This window comes from Cydia amplana, chromosome 5, assembly GCF_948474715.1.
Source record: "Cydia amplana chromosome 5, ilCydAmpl1.1, whole genome shotgun sequence".
NCBI lineage: Eukaryota > Metazoa > Arthropoda > Insecta > Lepidoptera > Tortricidae > Cydia > Cydia amplana.
In genome coordinates this window covers 6528029-6546030 of record NC_086073.1, presented here as the reverse complement: position 1 = coordinate 6546030, position 18002 = coordinate 6528029, and the positions used below count along the sequence as shown (strand labels likewise).

General features: G+C 38.9%; 1 protein-coding gene across 8 annotated transcripts in view; it reads left to right on the top strand.

Annotated features, from left to right (window-relative positions):
- The window catches only part of LOC134647880 (whirlin), a 99043-nt gene that overhangs the window by 35901 nt on the left and 45140 nt on the right, over positions 1-18002 (top strand). For 7 of the 8 annotated variants that reach the window (XM_063502235.1, XM_063502231.1, XM_063502230.1 and 4 more), the window contains exons 5-8: positions 4233-4392; positions 7543-7673; positions 14799-14957; positions 16870-16995. In XM_063502235.1, coding sequence (XP_063358305.1) covers positions 4233-4392; positions 7543-7673; positions 14799-14957; positions 16870-16995 — 576 coding nt within the window. The remainder of the gene's footprint in view (positions 1-4232; positions 4393-7542; positions 7674-14798; positions 14958-16869; positions 16996-18002) is intronic. The other variant, XM_063502234.1, reaches the window with a different exon arrangement.

Below are 18002 nucleotides of genomic sequence, written 5' to 3'. Positions count from 1 at the left end.
GCATTATGAGGTATTTTAATCTATTAAATTAAGGCTTGCGCATAGCGTTTTATTAAGCATTTGAAGTAGAAACTCGGGGCACACGCCAAGGCAAATTAAATATTCTGGCATCCTGTCTCTTGACCTTCATACCTATTGTTATGTGTATGTGTATTAGGGTTTGCTCCCGGTACTGAGTTTGTATGTGTGGCAACAGTTTTTCAGTTAGTTATTAACAGTATATCTTACAATAATTAATCAATTTTTTAGGGTTCCGTACCCAAAGGGTAAAAAACGGGACCCTATTACTAAGACTTCGCTGTCCGTCCGTCCGTCCGTCCGTCCGTCCGTCCGTCCGTCTGTCCGTCCGTCTGTCTGTCACCAGGCTGTATCTCATGAACCGCGATAGCTAGACAGTTGAAATTTTCACAAGTGATGTATCTCTGTTGCCGCTATAACAACAAATACTAAATATAAAATAAAATAAATATTTAAGGGGGGCTCCTATACAACAAACACGATTTTTTTTCTCTATATTTTGTGGATGGTGCGGAACCCTCCGTGCGCGAGTCCGACTCGCACTTGGCCGGTTTTTTTTATCTTAAAGTCGTTTCAAAATTTAAAGTAATATTGCTAGCCAAGCCTAACACTTTAAAAATAAAGTAAGTATATGGTACCTACATTACTTATGAGTACAGTAAGCCTAGCACTGAAAGTGTTAGCAACGTCAAAAGGTATTAACCAGTTACAAAAGGTTGCCTTACAGACGTTGAACGTGGAAATGCTCGTGTAAAATATTTATTTTGTTTGCATTTTATAGATCTACCACTTATATCAGATGCTTGGTAATGAGGTAGCTGAGTTTTCGGACTATAACTAGACACATTTTTACTTAAGTATTTGACATAATATATCAGCTTTATGCATCAGGCTTCAACTAGTCCGTAGCTGACTACAATATTCTCTTGCCAACCGTGTCAGTTAAATGGTAGTTTAGGCTAAATTGACTAAATGACGTCTCTATTTTCCAAACCACTTAAAGTATATTTTTCATTTCACTGTCGGCGGTTTCGCATCAGTGAAATGTTTATATCAAACTCAGAGTAAATATATTAGATGCATTTGCATATTGAGTTAGATAAACGGACAATATACCCACTCGCCGCATGCTATCTTATCCGAGGGTTGCGCATGGAATTCGGGTTCTGGCGGACTGCCACGACCGGATTTTACGATAGTTAAGTAGGTAACCATAGTTCAAGTCAGTTGTGGAGCTAATTTAATAAAAACGCTGTTTTTCATGTCTGAATCTCTGAAATAACAATTTGTCATAAATAAATGCTACGAGTACCTATTCCAAGCGAAGCTTTGGGATTGTTAGGATCATTTTACTTATGGGATCATATTGTTCGTATATTGCGGTATGTTAAAGCCACCATAATTGTGCATTGCCGTTATGAAAAAAAAACATCTGAGTTTCAGAAGCACCACTCCACTACTGATTTATTATTAATGCAAGCGAGATGCACTGCGAGTGATATCAAGTCCAATATTATTAGTATTATTATAGGTAAACCAGAACTTTGGGAGTATTGTCAAGAGGGCGCTCGTTTTGAATTTTATATAGCAACAATTTGTATAGTGGGGACAATGGAAATTGGCAGATGATTTTTGTTTTATTCCGACAACTTTAATAAGTGCGAAGTTTGATGTTTGGATATTTCTTCGGTTTTTACGCTTAAATGGCTGACTCGATTTAGATAAAATGAATAGCGTAAAGTCAATTTTCTTTTTTTTGTTTTCTTTTTTTTAGGTTTGGTCATTTAATTCCGCCCTAACGCCCTTCGCTAGCAATCCGTGATACCGATGCATGCGATACACCTAATACACAAATCAAATGATTACAAGACATCAACCAAATCGTGACGACCTGACTATAGTGACATTTGTCCATAAGTTTGAAACTTACCCGTCAATTCAGATGCTAATTTCGTTATGTTTTCTAATGGAAGAAATTTCTCTCCCGCACGTTTTTTTTTCCAATAAATAACTATATACACTATTTACAACTTTTTTCTCTGTAAAATCTAAAACTTTCGGCATGATTATTGCAGTCTAATAATAATTCACACGAAACTAGACAAAGCAATGTTTACATTGTCAATATTGACAACTATCATAGAGAAAATTGTTGCCATTGCTAGAAATTAGTACCAACAAATTTCCGTAACATGGCGCACCCTCAATAGATCCTGGTTCACCTATACTAAGATTTTGAAAGTTTGAATAACGCATTAGATCCCTCACGATAATATTATTGTTTGCTCACCTTACTTGACTCGAACCCATAGGGAGACTTGCCTCTCTAACAGGATCGATAGTGATAATTGGATCAAACTATTAGAACGTCTCGCGACACTTGCGTTCTCCACAAGCCAATGTTATTACGCGTACCTTATCCCGAAATAGATTAATATTATAAAGGGTTGTACTAATGAATTACCTAATTACAAACACGCTTCATTAGTATAAAGTTGCGAAAGTTATTAACTAGTTCAAGTTATCCTACTTCTGGAAATAGATCTAAGTACTCTCACACAAAGCCTTATTAACTATGGGACAGGATACCTCTTAGATAGCGTGTAAATGGATAAATAATTCGTAGTTGCCACAGCACCTACCGATATTGCTCATAAAGAGGTATTAGTAGGTAGCATAATACGAGGCGCTTCAAGTGCGGGGGCGAGACGGAGCGGCACTGGAGTTTGCACAGGGTCTTTGAGATGCTAAACGCGCCCGAGAAGCATTGTTTGCAATAGATACTGGAGCTTTATTGCTTATGAACGCGAGCGCCGGCAATATCCAGCCTCTCTACATTGCTGCCACTCTGAAAAACATTCCACTGTACAATTTCAAATAAAATTTCCTTTAAAGTCCGTAGAATGGATTTCAATTTGGTTAGTAAAGTACGCAGTTGCATAATGCGTGCTTGAGTTATGTTTTCTATTATTTAAACTGTGGCAACAAAGTTTACGAGGCATAAACTTTTGTGCACTACATCTACATGCGGTAGGAAAGTATTGCAATGTTGCGGGTTTTCCTAGAGTTTGAAACAGCAGAAGTTGTTTCACACTATATTGCAACTTTGGAACGAGGTCTATTTTTTAAACATTAGTACGACAGTCAGCTGCAGAGAAAAGGTACCCCCCCTGTATGCGGGGGAGGGGGGTATCTTTTTCCTTCAGCTGACTATGACTCTGTACTTGGGTTTTGTTTTAACAAGCTGTTATTCATTGAATAAAATTCGGTTTTAAAATATATACATGTGGCTTTTAAAAGAGTTCCGACTCGAAATAAGCTAAATTCTGCGAGTCTAACTTTCGATTATATACCTGACTGTTGATGATATTGGAGGTAGGTACCTCTGATAAGTATGTCCGATTGCCATTGCCATATAAGGAGGCTATTAAGGTCAATTTAACTTTGGACTGAATTAAACCATAAAATATGGCTTAAAAACACTTCATGTTCAGTCTGTGGCTTTTTTCATTTACTTATTTGTTCGACGTTAATGACTTAAGTATACTAACCAAAACTTGGACTGCACATGGCATGCATACCTACTGCAGTGTTCTTGTAGCAATAGGTACCTACTTTACGGCTCGGCCACGACATTACGCGACTGGCGACGGCGGCAGGGATAACCATAGGTGGGAACGAAAGGTCCGATCGCTGTGTCTCGCTTCAACCTATGGTTATCGCTGCCGCCGTCGCAGTGACTACTCAATATCGTGGCCGAGCCGTTATATCCGCGCACAACAGTAGCTGGAGTCTGTGCGGAAAGAGAAGAGTCATATAATGTATTGGTTCCCTTATTATAAGGGACCAATACATTATAACCTATAATAGGTATTCTACGACCTTAGACTGAGATAATCTACTGACAAATTACCTATTTCCTATTTAATTAGGTATATATTTATAATCCTAGACTCCGATTCAGATTTAACAACCCATTACGCGGTCTCAGCTTATTTTGATACGAGCTTGAAGATCGCTCACCATGATTGGAGCATGCGAAATCAAGTAAAAGTCGTGCGTGAGATGCGCGAATCACCAAGCAAGACGATTGTTAACGTCGTATCAAAACCAGTTTAAATCCGTAACAAGTAGTTAAAGCGGAATCGGGCTCCTCTAGTACATGTGTGCAGTGGTTATAAAAATGTAATAGGCGTGTATTTGTGTGTGTAAAGGCGATATATCGTGGCGGCGAGCGGGAGCGCGAGCGGCCGTACTCGTCGGGCGGTGCGCCGGCGCACCCGCCGGAGCCGACCACGCGCACCCTCACCATGAGCCGGGACCCCGCCGACTCCCACGGCTTCGGCATCTGCGTCAAAGGTGGGAAGGAGGCAGGTGAGACATCCACAATGCCAGACTTATACCTTTGATCATGATCACAAGACACCGCTTTTAGATTCACTTATAATAATAGGTAGATATCGAACGACATATAAAATCAACTGAAACATGAGTAGAGTAATTTGAAATCTAATAGATTCGACTCACGACTGTGGCACTTAGGTCCATGTGTATGTGTAAGTAACTAATTATAGATAACGAATACGTAATTACTGCCATTATAGCACCCAACACTTGTACCTACTCGTAGGTAGCTCAGTAGAGTAAAACATTTGGTATATAGCAGCAGTTCCATTTACATATAGAAAAGTAGATACTTTGACTACAACCACACGACACCGCTTTTATATACAGGTCTAATTCAAGCATATAACTTACATGTCGCCCAAATAAGTAGAAATATTAGAGGCGGACCACGCTAAGATTTCATGCCAAGTGCTTCGTTAAGTATGGAGCTGTACATGCATTTTTCTGCCAAATTTGTGCAAAATTAGCGTGGTCAGTGTTTTTTTCTTAGAGAAGTTTTTGTTTTTATTATGTTTAGCACGCACGCGTTAATTGTACTTTATATTTTACATAAATTGCTTTAATGAAATAGTGTACTAGTGATTTATTTTTCGGCATTAGGTATAAGTATATACCTAGTACCTACCTAACTAACTACACACGTATCTACCTATAATAACTGAAACGTAATATGCAGACGTTAAATACATGCGGTGTTTATCATTCTGCGCGAACGGAAATCTCGTTTAGTAGCAAAATGGTTTATTCATAGATATGTTATATATCATATCTATTTCCTTGAAACTGTCTCTGGCACGGACTCGAGGGACTGCCATTTCTCACAATAGACTGGCAGGTCGAGGACGTATTATATTACCGTATTTTTTTTATCTAAACTTGGAAAAGTGCATTAAGTAGGTGTTCGGACGTACGATAATAACATGTTACAAAACCTCTATCACTTGTTTTCAATATATGTATCAATTTCTGTCACTTGTTAACTGAAAGTGATATTTGCTATACATTTTCGTTATCGTACAACAAGTATGACCATAGTTACGTTATAACACGCTATACGGATAGAATGGCGCTGCTGGTTGAAATTTTGATACCTATTTATTATATTTGTCCCTCGGGACTTTAACTGCTAAGCTCTGTCAAATGAATCCTCGTGCGTAGAGTGAAGTAGCGAATGTTTACCGTGTACAACAAGCGATAACACTTAATCACCGCCGAGATCGGGCAGACGAGCTGCTATCGATTGCCGTCCATGTGGGAGGCTCGAGTATAAATAGCTCTCGAAGGGTCAAAGTAAAGCGTTATATTCTTGGAGGATACAACTAAACGGAGTAGCCATTGACAGGCTTTCCCCTCTGTCGAAAATAGGCGGCCAACGGTCATACACAATGTATGGACTGACGTTTATCTGACATGGCTATTTTTACGTTACGCATACATTTGACGTTCCCCTCCCCCGCAAAAATCGGCAGACTGTTTTGTACAGAAAATTACAGACATGGCGTCTCCGTTTGATTATATCCTCCAAGGTTATATTCAATGACCCACAGCCGTAACGCGATAATTTGTGCTGAGATTTTGCACATTTTAAACAGTAGGTTTTTATTAGGTAATTAATTAAAGGCACGACGCCTTATCAGCCTTCACTCTTAAATTGTCAAAAATGTACCGAAACTCTAAATCTTCATACCACATACAAAATCTGATATAAGATTAAATATTTACATAGTTTATTAGTTAGTAGACTCGAAATGACAGTTTAAATTCTGGAAGAAATATTGTTTAATCGGGGTCATATTCTTGGCAGATAGCCTATGTTAGGTGCTTCATCTACCAAGTAAAAAGATTCATACTACATATCATTTATGAATACCATCTTGACCTATTAAATCAGCTACAATAAATCTACATTTAATGATCAAAATTTAAAACTCTACTTTTTCGAAATATGAATTGCAAATAACTATTTAATTTAGAGCCGGTTCACAGAGGCAGCGCCTGGGCTATAACCGCGAAAATCGAAGTTCGCAAATTGCGGGCATCTTTTTCTGTCACTTTCATTACGCCTTCATTGGAGTAAAAGAGAAAGATCCCCGCCATTTGCGAATTTCGGTTTTCGCGGTAACCCCTCTGTTTCGGGTGCACAGGGGTGCTATTCCCAATTCCCTTCACCTACCAAACACTTGGTTCAACTATTATATCTGTAATCACTAATCTCTGAATATGTATAGCGGTTGTAAACTTTAAATGCCACGTTTATACTGGTTTTCCTAAAGTGAATGTTCGGGAAAAGATTGGAACAATAGGCCAGGTAACGCTAATATCCGCCTCGGACTGAGCCGTATCGGGTTTGTTCAGCCGACGTTTATAATCCCCGGTAAAAAATTAACTCGTTTAAAATTACGACATGCGGTCATTCTGTAATTGTAAAGGGCTTTAGAAATGAATAGTTTATTTTTTCGCAAACGAACATGATTGCAGCAAAACATCTAAGGATAACATTTTAATATTTATTTGAATTTACTTTAATGCATTACTTTTGCATGATATTCTGATTATTTATAATAATAATACTGCTCATTTTCTCCAGTGACCATCCAAATGAGTTTTTTTTTTGCGGAATTATAACCGTAACAAATTGTTAATTCTGAATCGGGCTCCTGTTTCCAACGACAGCTCGATTTGGTTTGGTGCAATGCAACCCATATTAAATATAATTTGTGTGCGAGACCTTTTATAATAGAGAAACAAAAGCACTGGATGGAGTAAGCAGCCAAATTGAAGTTGAAAAGTCTAGGGGGAAAAACAATGACAGTCCCAAATATTAAGATTAAATTATATTTAGAACTTATTAAGTTAAATGTCGCTTATAACCTGCAAAAAAGTGCTTTACGAATAAAAAAAAATAGAAACAAATGTGAGTCTCCACGGGAAAAGGTACCTTATGACGGCTGCTTACGTCGCATAGCACTGAAATAGTATTGGAGCGGCGTTAATAATAGCGTAAACGCCAACCGCCATAACTTTACCCGTGGGACGTCACAAATATTTTTTTCTCCCCTGGACTTTTCATTTTAATCAGATACCTATTCTCTAGCAATTATAACAAAGTGGTTGCAGGTGTCGGAGTGTACATTTCACGTGTGGAGGAGGGCTCGGTGGCTGAGCGCGCCGGGCTACGCCCCGGAGACTCCATTCTTCAAGTCAATGGCACCCCGTTCTCGGGCATCTCGCATGAGGACGCGCTCAAGGTATTTGCACCAAAGACCAGATGATATCTAGTGACTTTATATGTCTTTGTCTAACCCACAGTTCACGACTCACGTGCATGTGTCGGCGGCCGATCGTAAGATCAGGCAGATCGTAATGTTCCTGTGTAATGTTTTGACTATAGTGACATTAAACCAATATATAGGTAGGATAGGTTCGTTAGGGTGCTTTAGGTGCCCGAAGGGCAAACTGCCCAGAAATAGGATGCGGGGCTCCGTCGACTCAGGGAACGGGTCAAAGATTTTCACATTTCACGATATGCCTAGGAATTTCACGATATGCCTGATCTTATGATCGGCCGCCGACACATGCATTATTCAACCAAGGAGACAACCACCGCGTGTTATATTGATATCGTTTCTTAACTTATTTGTTGTTTTGTACCATTCTGGAGTCTAGAATTGGCTTCTAAGAGTTAAGTTGGTGACGTGACCTTGATGACAACTAGGGTGTGGACCGTGATGGCAATATGTTGATTAGACATAGACAGATTTTTTTTATTCAACATCACATGAAATGGCAGAGTTTTTGAGTAGTTTTTTGAGTGATTAACTCAAAAAAGCTATTTATTCCCACTATCTCATTCGTAGATAAACTCATGCTTCGTATACGTACGCTTGCTAAATCTAGGGATTACAGCTCCGAGTAACCCGACAGCGGCGACAGCTAACGAACAGTATATAGGTATACTTACAACAATCAAAGCGGAGTACGATCCGTTTGTCCTAGCATTTATTTCCAATCTGCAGCGTATCTGCTAACGTTAGGTTTGCATTCCCCTTCAAATTATAAGTAATATTTCTTTGCAATAAAAAAGCAACTAACTGGACAGTTCGAATTCCGTTTGTGGCCATGACACTCTTCCAAATTAGGTATATACCTAAGCTAAAAACATCAAACGAAGGACTTGTTTGTAGATGGCAGCCTCAAAGCCTCTATCCTCTTAAATCGAACCGTGACGTGCACGCTTGTTTGTTGAAGCAACAAACAAATCACTAATCGCCGCGTCGTCGTCGGCTTAACACGTTAACCTTCTGTATCGTATCAATCACGTGCTCGTTTTTGTTACCCCAACATTATCGGGCCTGAGCGAATGTAGTTTTTACCTACATATATCTTATGTTCTTCTACGTACACAATAGTACTTACCTAAATAATCTTTACCAAAAAATATCGACTTCACAAATTAACTATTAATGTTATTCATCAGCAGATCCACTTTAACAATAGCTTTCCGAGAGGAAATGTTCTAGTTATTTACTTACTATAAAAAAAATACATTAGGTGTTCCTACAATATTTAAAATAATTCCTCTTCATTTGATGACAAAGGGACTAATAAAAAAAATATTTTCCAAATCATGCTAGACGCCTTCGACAAATCTGAATACACAATAAACTAGACAAATAGTAAACCTCCTTCTTCCAAATTAGAATCCATGACAAATTTTCCACGAAAATAGAACGTATAAGTTAAGTGGAGTGGCTATTTATTTCCGATAAAGAACAACGATGGCAGCACGACAACAGTGCAATGAGACCTGTTGCCGCTGGCGCGCCGTCCTGAGCTGCGGCCAAATGGCTCCGACACTGTCGATATGGGCAGACCTCTCTCACCACTAACTTGTGATTAGTTAATAATACCCGGAAATTCAAGGTTGGCTTTAATTATGCTTTAATATTTTAATAGGTATTGTGTTTGATTACCGCAATATTTACCAATAAAACTAATTTAACATAGGTACCTATTATGTTTATCAATTTATAATAAATCCCGATGTTTACGACCCTTTACAGCGTTCGTGTCAACAGGAGACTGAGGAAAAATACAATTCGAGATATTCTAATTCTACTGTCAACACATTTTCGGGAAACAAAACTTTTTTATGAAATTAGCTCTAGATAAATCGTCATACATATTTCTATTTAAAATTAAACTTGTTAACTACAAAGTAAAACGAAACCCTTGCTATCCTCTTTAGCCAGAAGTAAAAAGTTAATAATGACTGGCTTGCAGAATACGACATTTAATATATACATACACAAATGTGACCTGTGAATCTATTTAAAGTGCATATTGTCGTAGTTTTATCCTTCACTTTGAACTAATTTACGCAAATACTTTGCTTTCTTAAGTATGTTAGTACATAGGTCTCATTTCATAGTATCATTCTAGGCCATATTGTTCCACTGGGAATGATCGCCGCGGTACAACAGAGCAGCCAGCCGGGCAATCAAATCGGCCATGTTAACTCGGAAGGATGAATTTCAGGACGTTCAGTAATTAGCATATGTTAAACTACACGACAGTTAATAATAGGTTAATATGACAACTAAAGAGTTGAATAAACTGAAATGTTATAGGTACTTCACCATAATAAATAGAGAACTTACGCGTGTATTGTCTACTTTCTCGAGTGCATAGTTTACAGTGTTTCATAGTGTCATCTTAGGCCAAATTGCTCCACTGGGAATGCTCTCAGCAGCACAATAGAGTAGCCGGGCAACTGTAATCAAGCCGCCATGTTCACACGAAAGGGTAGAGTGAAGTTCGCAGCCCGACGGCCGTCCGCGCCGTAGCTCGTAGTCGCGAGTAAAGCGAAGATTACAAGGATATGTGAGTGCTACGCCGCGCCGTACCACTCCACTTTCAGCACATCTTAGAAAAGAAGACATTTTCGGAAGATTAAGGTTAAAATGATTTTTAGATATGTCAGCAGTCATATGACAATTAATAATACAGCTTAAAATAGAAACCATATTAAAATAAATTGAAACATAAATGACATATTTAAGTTCATGTACTTACTTTACTATCATTTGCATTATTGTGTTTGCCTTTATAAAAGAGTCGGTAATCATCTTCAAGCTCTATATACTGATATTATTTTATTCTGGAGATTAACCGTAAAACTGTCTACCTATAAACGAAACAAATTAAAACTATACTGACATTAAAATAAAACAGTACATGAGTACTTTTTTGTGATCCGTTAAAACTTAAAATAAATATGTAATTTATGTTTCAATTAATTTTAATATGATTTCTATTTAAATAGTTATAATCATTACGGAAGTTACGACATGTTAGCATTCTGTTAAAAATTCTTTTAACCTTTTGGACGCCAATGACCAATATATATGCACCGCAGGTCCAACGCCAAAGACGTATTAATCGGTCATAGACCACAGAGCAACATAGACCTAGGTGCATATGCATAAAGTTCAATTTCAGTTTTGACACTTCGGTGACGTAGCGAGAGACAGCTTTTGTGTTTGACACGGCGTCGAAAAGGTTAAAAGTCAATATTTGATAGATGAAAAAGAAATCTTATTCCACAATATACAACCCGCAATATATATAATATGCATACCAAATTTGTTACACGCTGCTAGAAGTCTTCGTTACTTATGGACTTTCGGGCATTTTTTCGTTATCCAAAACATGTCCAAAACAGAGCCAGATAATAAAGTTAGAAGTTATATGCTAACGTACCAAATACGAAAAATGCCAATATGTCACAATGTCGAGAAAGATATTAGCTGTCAATAGGATATCGAGCCTCGGCGACGCGGGCTCGCTCTGTGATCAATTCGGAAATTAGGGTGTAGCCCGAGCGACATTTAATCTATCAGGATTAACGGATATTCCGAAAGAGAACGTTTGTGTAGGTACATATCGATTTTTCTGCCCACCCTTATCGTTACTTTTAACACTAAAACAGACGTGTGACAGGTGTCTCAGCGAACTGAGAAGCGAATTGGTGTTTTCCTCTTTAGGTACATTTATTTCGTCAGATTTTTTACTCCAATAAATCAATTTCTTCCGCTTCACGACTGCCATTCGACGAGTAATATCTCGTAAGTTTGATACAAGTTAACTGTACTTAAACAATGTATAATGTAGCATTTCGGGATTTTCCAGCACATTCGTGTTTAACTTCGCGTAATTGCGCTTAAAGAAAATTTGACATGCAAAGGGTACGACGACTGCGTGGCCTTAAACGACGGACTGGCACGAGAGCGCCACAGATTATATTTCTAAACAACGGGTTAACTGTCGAGTTCAAAAACAGAAACCTTTTTCTTTGTTCTCGCCGTACGCTGGCTATGAAATCGTGGAGTGAGAGAGACGACTGGTAATGTATTTCCGAATCACAAATATTAAAAGTAGGTACCGCGAAGTTACGCGGCGCCGCCTTAATATAAAGGCTTATAGCTACCAAGTAATCAAAACAACTGGAGCAATCTCTCAAATTAATAAACTAACTTCGGAAACGGCTACCAATAGGTGATATTTGCACCAAAGGTTGTTGACTTTCTACTACCGTCGCTCCAAATATCAAGGTTCGGTGAAACATCCACAACTTCAATTTACGGCAGTCACATATGGCCGCTGTAGTAAGCCAATATGAAATAGTACCTATCTATATACCGGAGCCTATCTAACTTTCGTTTATGGGAGAGTAAATAGAGACAAAGTTTGTATTAGTTCAATAAGTCCGTTTCCCTTCATCGAAGTAAAATAATAATCGTCCTGTTGGATAAGTGGAAATGAGCCAACATCGCTAAGTAATAATAAACATTGATGGGTGCCAAAGCAAATAGAACTATAAGGGAGAAATACGAGCATGTGATATTAAAATATCTCTAGAAATTTGGATAGGGTTTTAGGGACGATCATTGATTTAAAAAATAAACCCGATTTAGACTACACTACTACTAGTGCCCTATTTTCCGTGTACCTTGTCTCTCCCTGCCCCTTCTTGTAAAGTGCCTTAATTTTTTAACACCGCCCTATCTTAGAAATAGGGCCCTGGAAATAGTGAAATATAAAACGGGTTTAAAACTATATGTATTATATAAACGAAAACTGCACCTTGTTATATTCCGATTCAATCTGATTAGGTACGTCAAATTGTCATACGTAATTACTAAGAGGACCTTTTGAAGCTAAAGCAGGCTTTACACGAGTTTACGTTACTTAAAATGAAATATTACATTTTATATTCGCGGTTTAAACTTTCTTAAAGACAGTGTCACATAAGGTGTCCGCCTACGAGTACCGCTCGGCTGCCGTGGGCGCTGCGCTGGGCCGCCAGGAAGGCGGCAGTATTTTCGCGATGTCGGCGGACTGTTCCTTCCGTACTTGCGCTATCGCCTGATTTACGACATCACTCCCTGAAACGCCACTTTTTGTAGCGCTTCGCTATTTGACGGTAACGAGACCCATTTCCCTGTTGATATGTCAACTAGCATTACGCTGAGTGGGGGTCCTTTTTAACGTCTATCTCATATATATTATACTATGTATGTAACTGGATTCTGTTTGACGTAAATAAATGTATTTTCTTTCTTTCTTTCTAGATTAGTAAAAGGTAATTTTATGGTGGCATATTGCACTATCTTCAATTATTAATCTAATTATTAGACAAATTGACGTTAAAATTTCTATAATAAGCGCTTAGTAGGTAGTTTATAAAATTCACATAAGAATAGGTATAATATAAAGGTATAATATAACATTAAGTCGGGGACTAGGCAAAGTGAATGATTTCAAGTTTTTTTTTAATTATGAGGATATACTTAACGTGTCGTTATATAAATAAATACAATGTGATTGGACACTAAAAACAGAAATTTAAACTAAGCACCCCGTGTCTAATCTTCTAACTTGATGCTGTAAGCTATGGACATACAACGCTCTTTCTCTCACAGCTGTCAGACTCATCTATATATAGCTAAACATTTTTATGACGTCAGCCAGACAATTAGGTTGGTTAGTGGAGACTAGACTCGTATTAGGGTGACGCGCGACGCGCCGCGCGGGCTGCGCGTGTCGGCGGCGCGTGCCGGCTGTCGCCCTCGCGCTGACGTCATCTGATTCACATCGCAGCCTTCATTGACCGAAGCGGCTTTCACTAATCTTAAGGGGTTCGATGCGCTGCTGAGCGTCACAGGCTTTTGTCGTACTCTTTACTAAATATAGAACGCAACATCCCTTAAGGGCCTTAAGGCACTGCATATATTCTTTGCTGAGCTAAATATACGTAAAGTAGTTTTAAGTTAGGTACGTAGGTAGGTACTTATTACGTAGTTTCGCAAGGCATACCTACAAAAAGACATTATGCTCGATAAATTCAACCATTAGTCCTTTTTACATTTGCTCTTGTGAATATTTATGAAAACCTACATTTCTTTGATTTTTTGCGATATCAACAACTATCGCAAAAGATTATGTATATTTATTTAAACGTACATTTTTAAAGAAGCGACTTAGGGATCACAAAAATCTAGCTCTGCTGAGTGTAGCTTTTCTTAACATTCCCCCACTACACAACAGCAGTTTTTGCACATGCTACACCTACACACCTGTGCAAAAGGTTGATTTGGGAGACGGTGGGGGACTTTCGTAACTCGTATTTTACCGGTTTTTCAATTTATAAAAGTAGTGTTGGCTAACTATGTGCGAGGCACCACCATTGATTCACGACGACGCAGTTTTCGCCATCAAGCTTATTCCAATAAGCTTTCCACGAGTTTCGACAACATTGATGGGTAGCGTAGATGGAATGAAAGACTTAAATTTATTCCTACTTGAAAGTTACTAAAGCCTGTATATCTGTTTAAATCAATACGCCTCCTAAATAGCAGTAGTTAAATAATGCATCGAGTCTAAGTAGTAAGCTAGAGGTTATTTCCGTCGATATACTTCAGTCGTATAAATAAGTAATGCGTCATCTATTTCCTCAATTGAATCCTCGTTACGGAGTGCTCGATGGTGGTCTTGTTGTTGATTTATACACGTAAGTAGGTAAACATTAGATACGACTCTTGGGTATAACGATACATTACAAAAAATCTTACTCAAACAGCCATATTCGAACTTTAAGAGACATAAGAAATTGAAACGATATGGATCGTTTGAAAAGTGACGTATTTAATAAGTAATAAGGACCAACAGAAGTATAGTTGGCTACATAAGAACATGCGACGAGGAGACACATCCCCTGACTGCTACGATTAATCAATTACTTTTGAAATTGGCTTTGTAAACCCATATTTAAACTAAATACATATTTTCTGATTTACATTTTTATTATTTAGATGCTGAAGTCATGTCGGCAGCTGACGATGACGGTGCGCACGGCGGGCGCCCTGGTGGGGCGCGCGTCGTGCTCGTGGATGGACCGCTACGGGCGGCCCGCGTCGCCGCCGCCGCCGCGCCAGTCGCGCTCCGCCAGCAAGGACCGCTCGATACGCAGGGTAAACATGTCACGCCTATAGCGGCTTCTCTACTGGTGTTGATGATGATGATGCGTACGGCAGGAACAAGTTGTACTCGTCGGAACGCTACGAGCGGCCCGCGTCGACGGGTTCGCCGACGCCACCGCACCGGCCGCTCTCCGCCAGCAAGGACCAACCGATACACGACACAACTGTGAACCGGCCACTCCAAGGATGCTGATGATAATACTGCTCCCACCAGGTTTCGTCTGCAGGGAGGGACCGATATGCAGGGTACATAACATCACAGCAAGCACAAGTGTCCACTTTACAGGTAGGTAACCCACTTTTAATCAGCAGTGCTAGCTTTCAACAACTTAGGTAATACAGAAGTGCAAAATAATCGTATTACAGCTCTATTTTAACAATTTTGAACGATCCTATCTGCAGTTTATTCCATTGTTTGCCACCTAATTTAAGTTAGTCTTGTGGCAGAGCCAGTCTAGATGCATAATTATAAGATAGCAGTTTATCCACGGAAGCGCAGTTCGCCAGTTAGACGCTCGTGCCGGCTACAATAACAAACTTGTCTCCGCTTGGCACCGAATCAAAACTCGATTAAAACTTGTTCCAAATCAATGGCAGGAAATATGAATGCTCAATTGATGGCAACTGGTAAAGGTACTCGGTGTCTACAGTGTCCGCGCTAATTATACTTATATTTACCTATTTGAGACTTTTGAAGTGCTTCATTGCTTATTTCAATGAGATAAATAAGAATGTTCTGTAAAATATGAACTTATACACACAGAACCCATACTACATAAGAAACTATATAGTAGAATTATATATCGCGAAATCTATTATTTTATGTAACCCTCTAAATAATTTGTTGCAAGACAGTTGGTATATATATGTACCTATAGTAAATTTAAATGTATAGAGTTAAACCAAAAAAAGTCTGCAATGATTTGTATTGAGCAGTGGAAGTGTTATTTATACGTCATAATTTCATAGAACTTTGACGTTTAAAATAACACTTGCATTGCGTGTGCTATCAAAATCATTGCAGACTTATATTGGTCTAACTCTAAGTATTTGGGTCGGAGAACAACATTTCTAATAACCGTTATGATTTTAGGGTTTCATAAAATTTACGCTATAGCGTGTGATAGAGACAGCACGCCCACCCGTGCGTTAGACAGAGATGACACGTCGGCTGGGCGTCTTTCCTGGGCGCATGCGCGGCCATGTTTTGTATCGCGTGATCGCTGAGGGCGCTGCGCGCGAGTTAGTTCGGTAGCCGAGATCTTGGGGTACAAACGTATGCGCGTATCCGACCCTACGACCGATCATAGTTTTGTTCAATTGTAATAATTTTAGTATTTTAAAGTATAGTGGACTGTTGTGTATCGTAAACCGTGTCTTAAGTTTAATAAACTGTTTAACTTCAGTGCCGGTTATTCTTATTATACCTACACCCGCTATAACGCGCAATATTTGGGTCGTAAATATGAGGTAATATACACATAAGGGTGGGAGGGGCACGTGGTGGTATGCTAATCGTGGTCTACTGCCCACTAAACTGTCGTTAGTGGCCGTAATGAGGCTGCTGACACGTTTCCTGCTATCCGCTTGTAGACATGGCATTATTATACTAATTAATTAGGTAGTGAATACTAGCAGTAAATAGTGTTTACTCGCAGGGCTTTTATGTTAACTATTGTAAGCTAATTTTACGGCCTGTCTGGAGTATTTTTAGTCACTGGCGCGGCATGTTTTGTAGACAGGAGCTCTATCCGAGGAGTTTCCATTTTCAGGCACTAAAAATAAATGCGTGAGTTAAACGGTATAATTAGGTAGCTTAATGGTAGTATGAGTCTCGACAAGTGAAGTTCGATAGTTATTCTACTTGTTGTTTAGAAATTAGTTATTTACTTGGTTTGTTTAGGTGGACCTCTGTATCGAGCCTGGACAGTCGCTCGGGCTGATGATCCGAGGCGGGCTGGAGTACAGCCTCGGCATCTACATCACGGGCGTCGACAAGGACTCTGTAGCGGACAGAGCTGGTTTGATGGTAAGTATACCTATGTTCAGTTTTTATCAGCCATAAGACAAACATGTTGACTGCTGGCCATAGTTCCAGTTATCTCTATACTCCATTTATCGTTATTATTTTTGTTAACATTCCAATATTTTTGAATACATCTAGCCCTACTTAGTATAGGTTCTAAGATCCTTAAAGAACCTTAAAGACTTTCATGTTTTTGTATGTTTGAAGCGTAGGTACTCTAAAAGAATTAAAATAAGCCACATGGTTAACAATTTTCTTATTGAACTACTCGTGGCTCCCGTTCCAACGTACTGTAGGTATTCCCATGTATATCTACTGTTATATAAATATTATATTGCAATAAATTGGTACCGTAACGGTTATTCTACCATCGGAAGTAGCCATAGCGGCCGTCTGTCTACGCCAGACCTTCTATTTGTTCGCGGATGTTTAAGATTGCAGATGCGTACGTTTTCTAAATAGAAATTAATGTTTACATCACAAAGGCTTTATAGGATTTCCTTTATCCTTTTGTGTAAAAAGTAGGTCAGTTAAGGCCGCTGACAAGATATAGGGATTCTATTGCACTTGCTTGACGAGCGCAGCCAGCGCAGGCAATCGACTCAGGAGAACTCCACCCGTGTCGCTTACCAACGCTATTCATTTGATTTTTCTAAGAACATTACTTAGCCAAGACGATGTGGTTTGACATGTAAAATTTCTAACGAAAGTTATGGTATGTCTAGATATATCCTATAATCATAATAAAGGTGATGAATGAAAGCAGATATTGCGTGAGAATGTTAAATAATGAATGTGTAGCATGACGAGAATCGAGCAAATTAGCTAAGGACCCCTGTATACAAATAAGTATACATGCATAATATGTATGCAAGGGTGCTATTAAGCTACTAGTTTTCCTGACTGTACATATGTAAACTTTAAAGTAAGATCCATAGCGGGAAATATGAATATATACGGGGTAGGAGATCAAATCTATATAATATAATGCTAGAGGTATGGAGGATAAA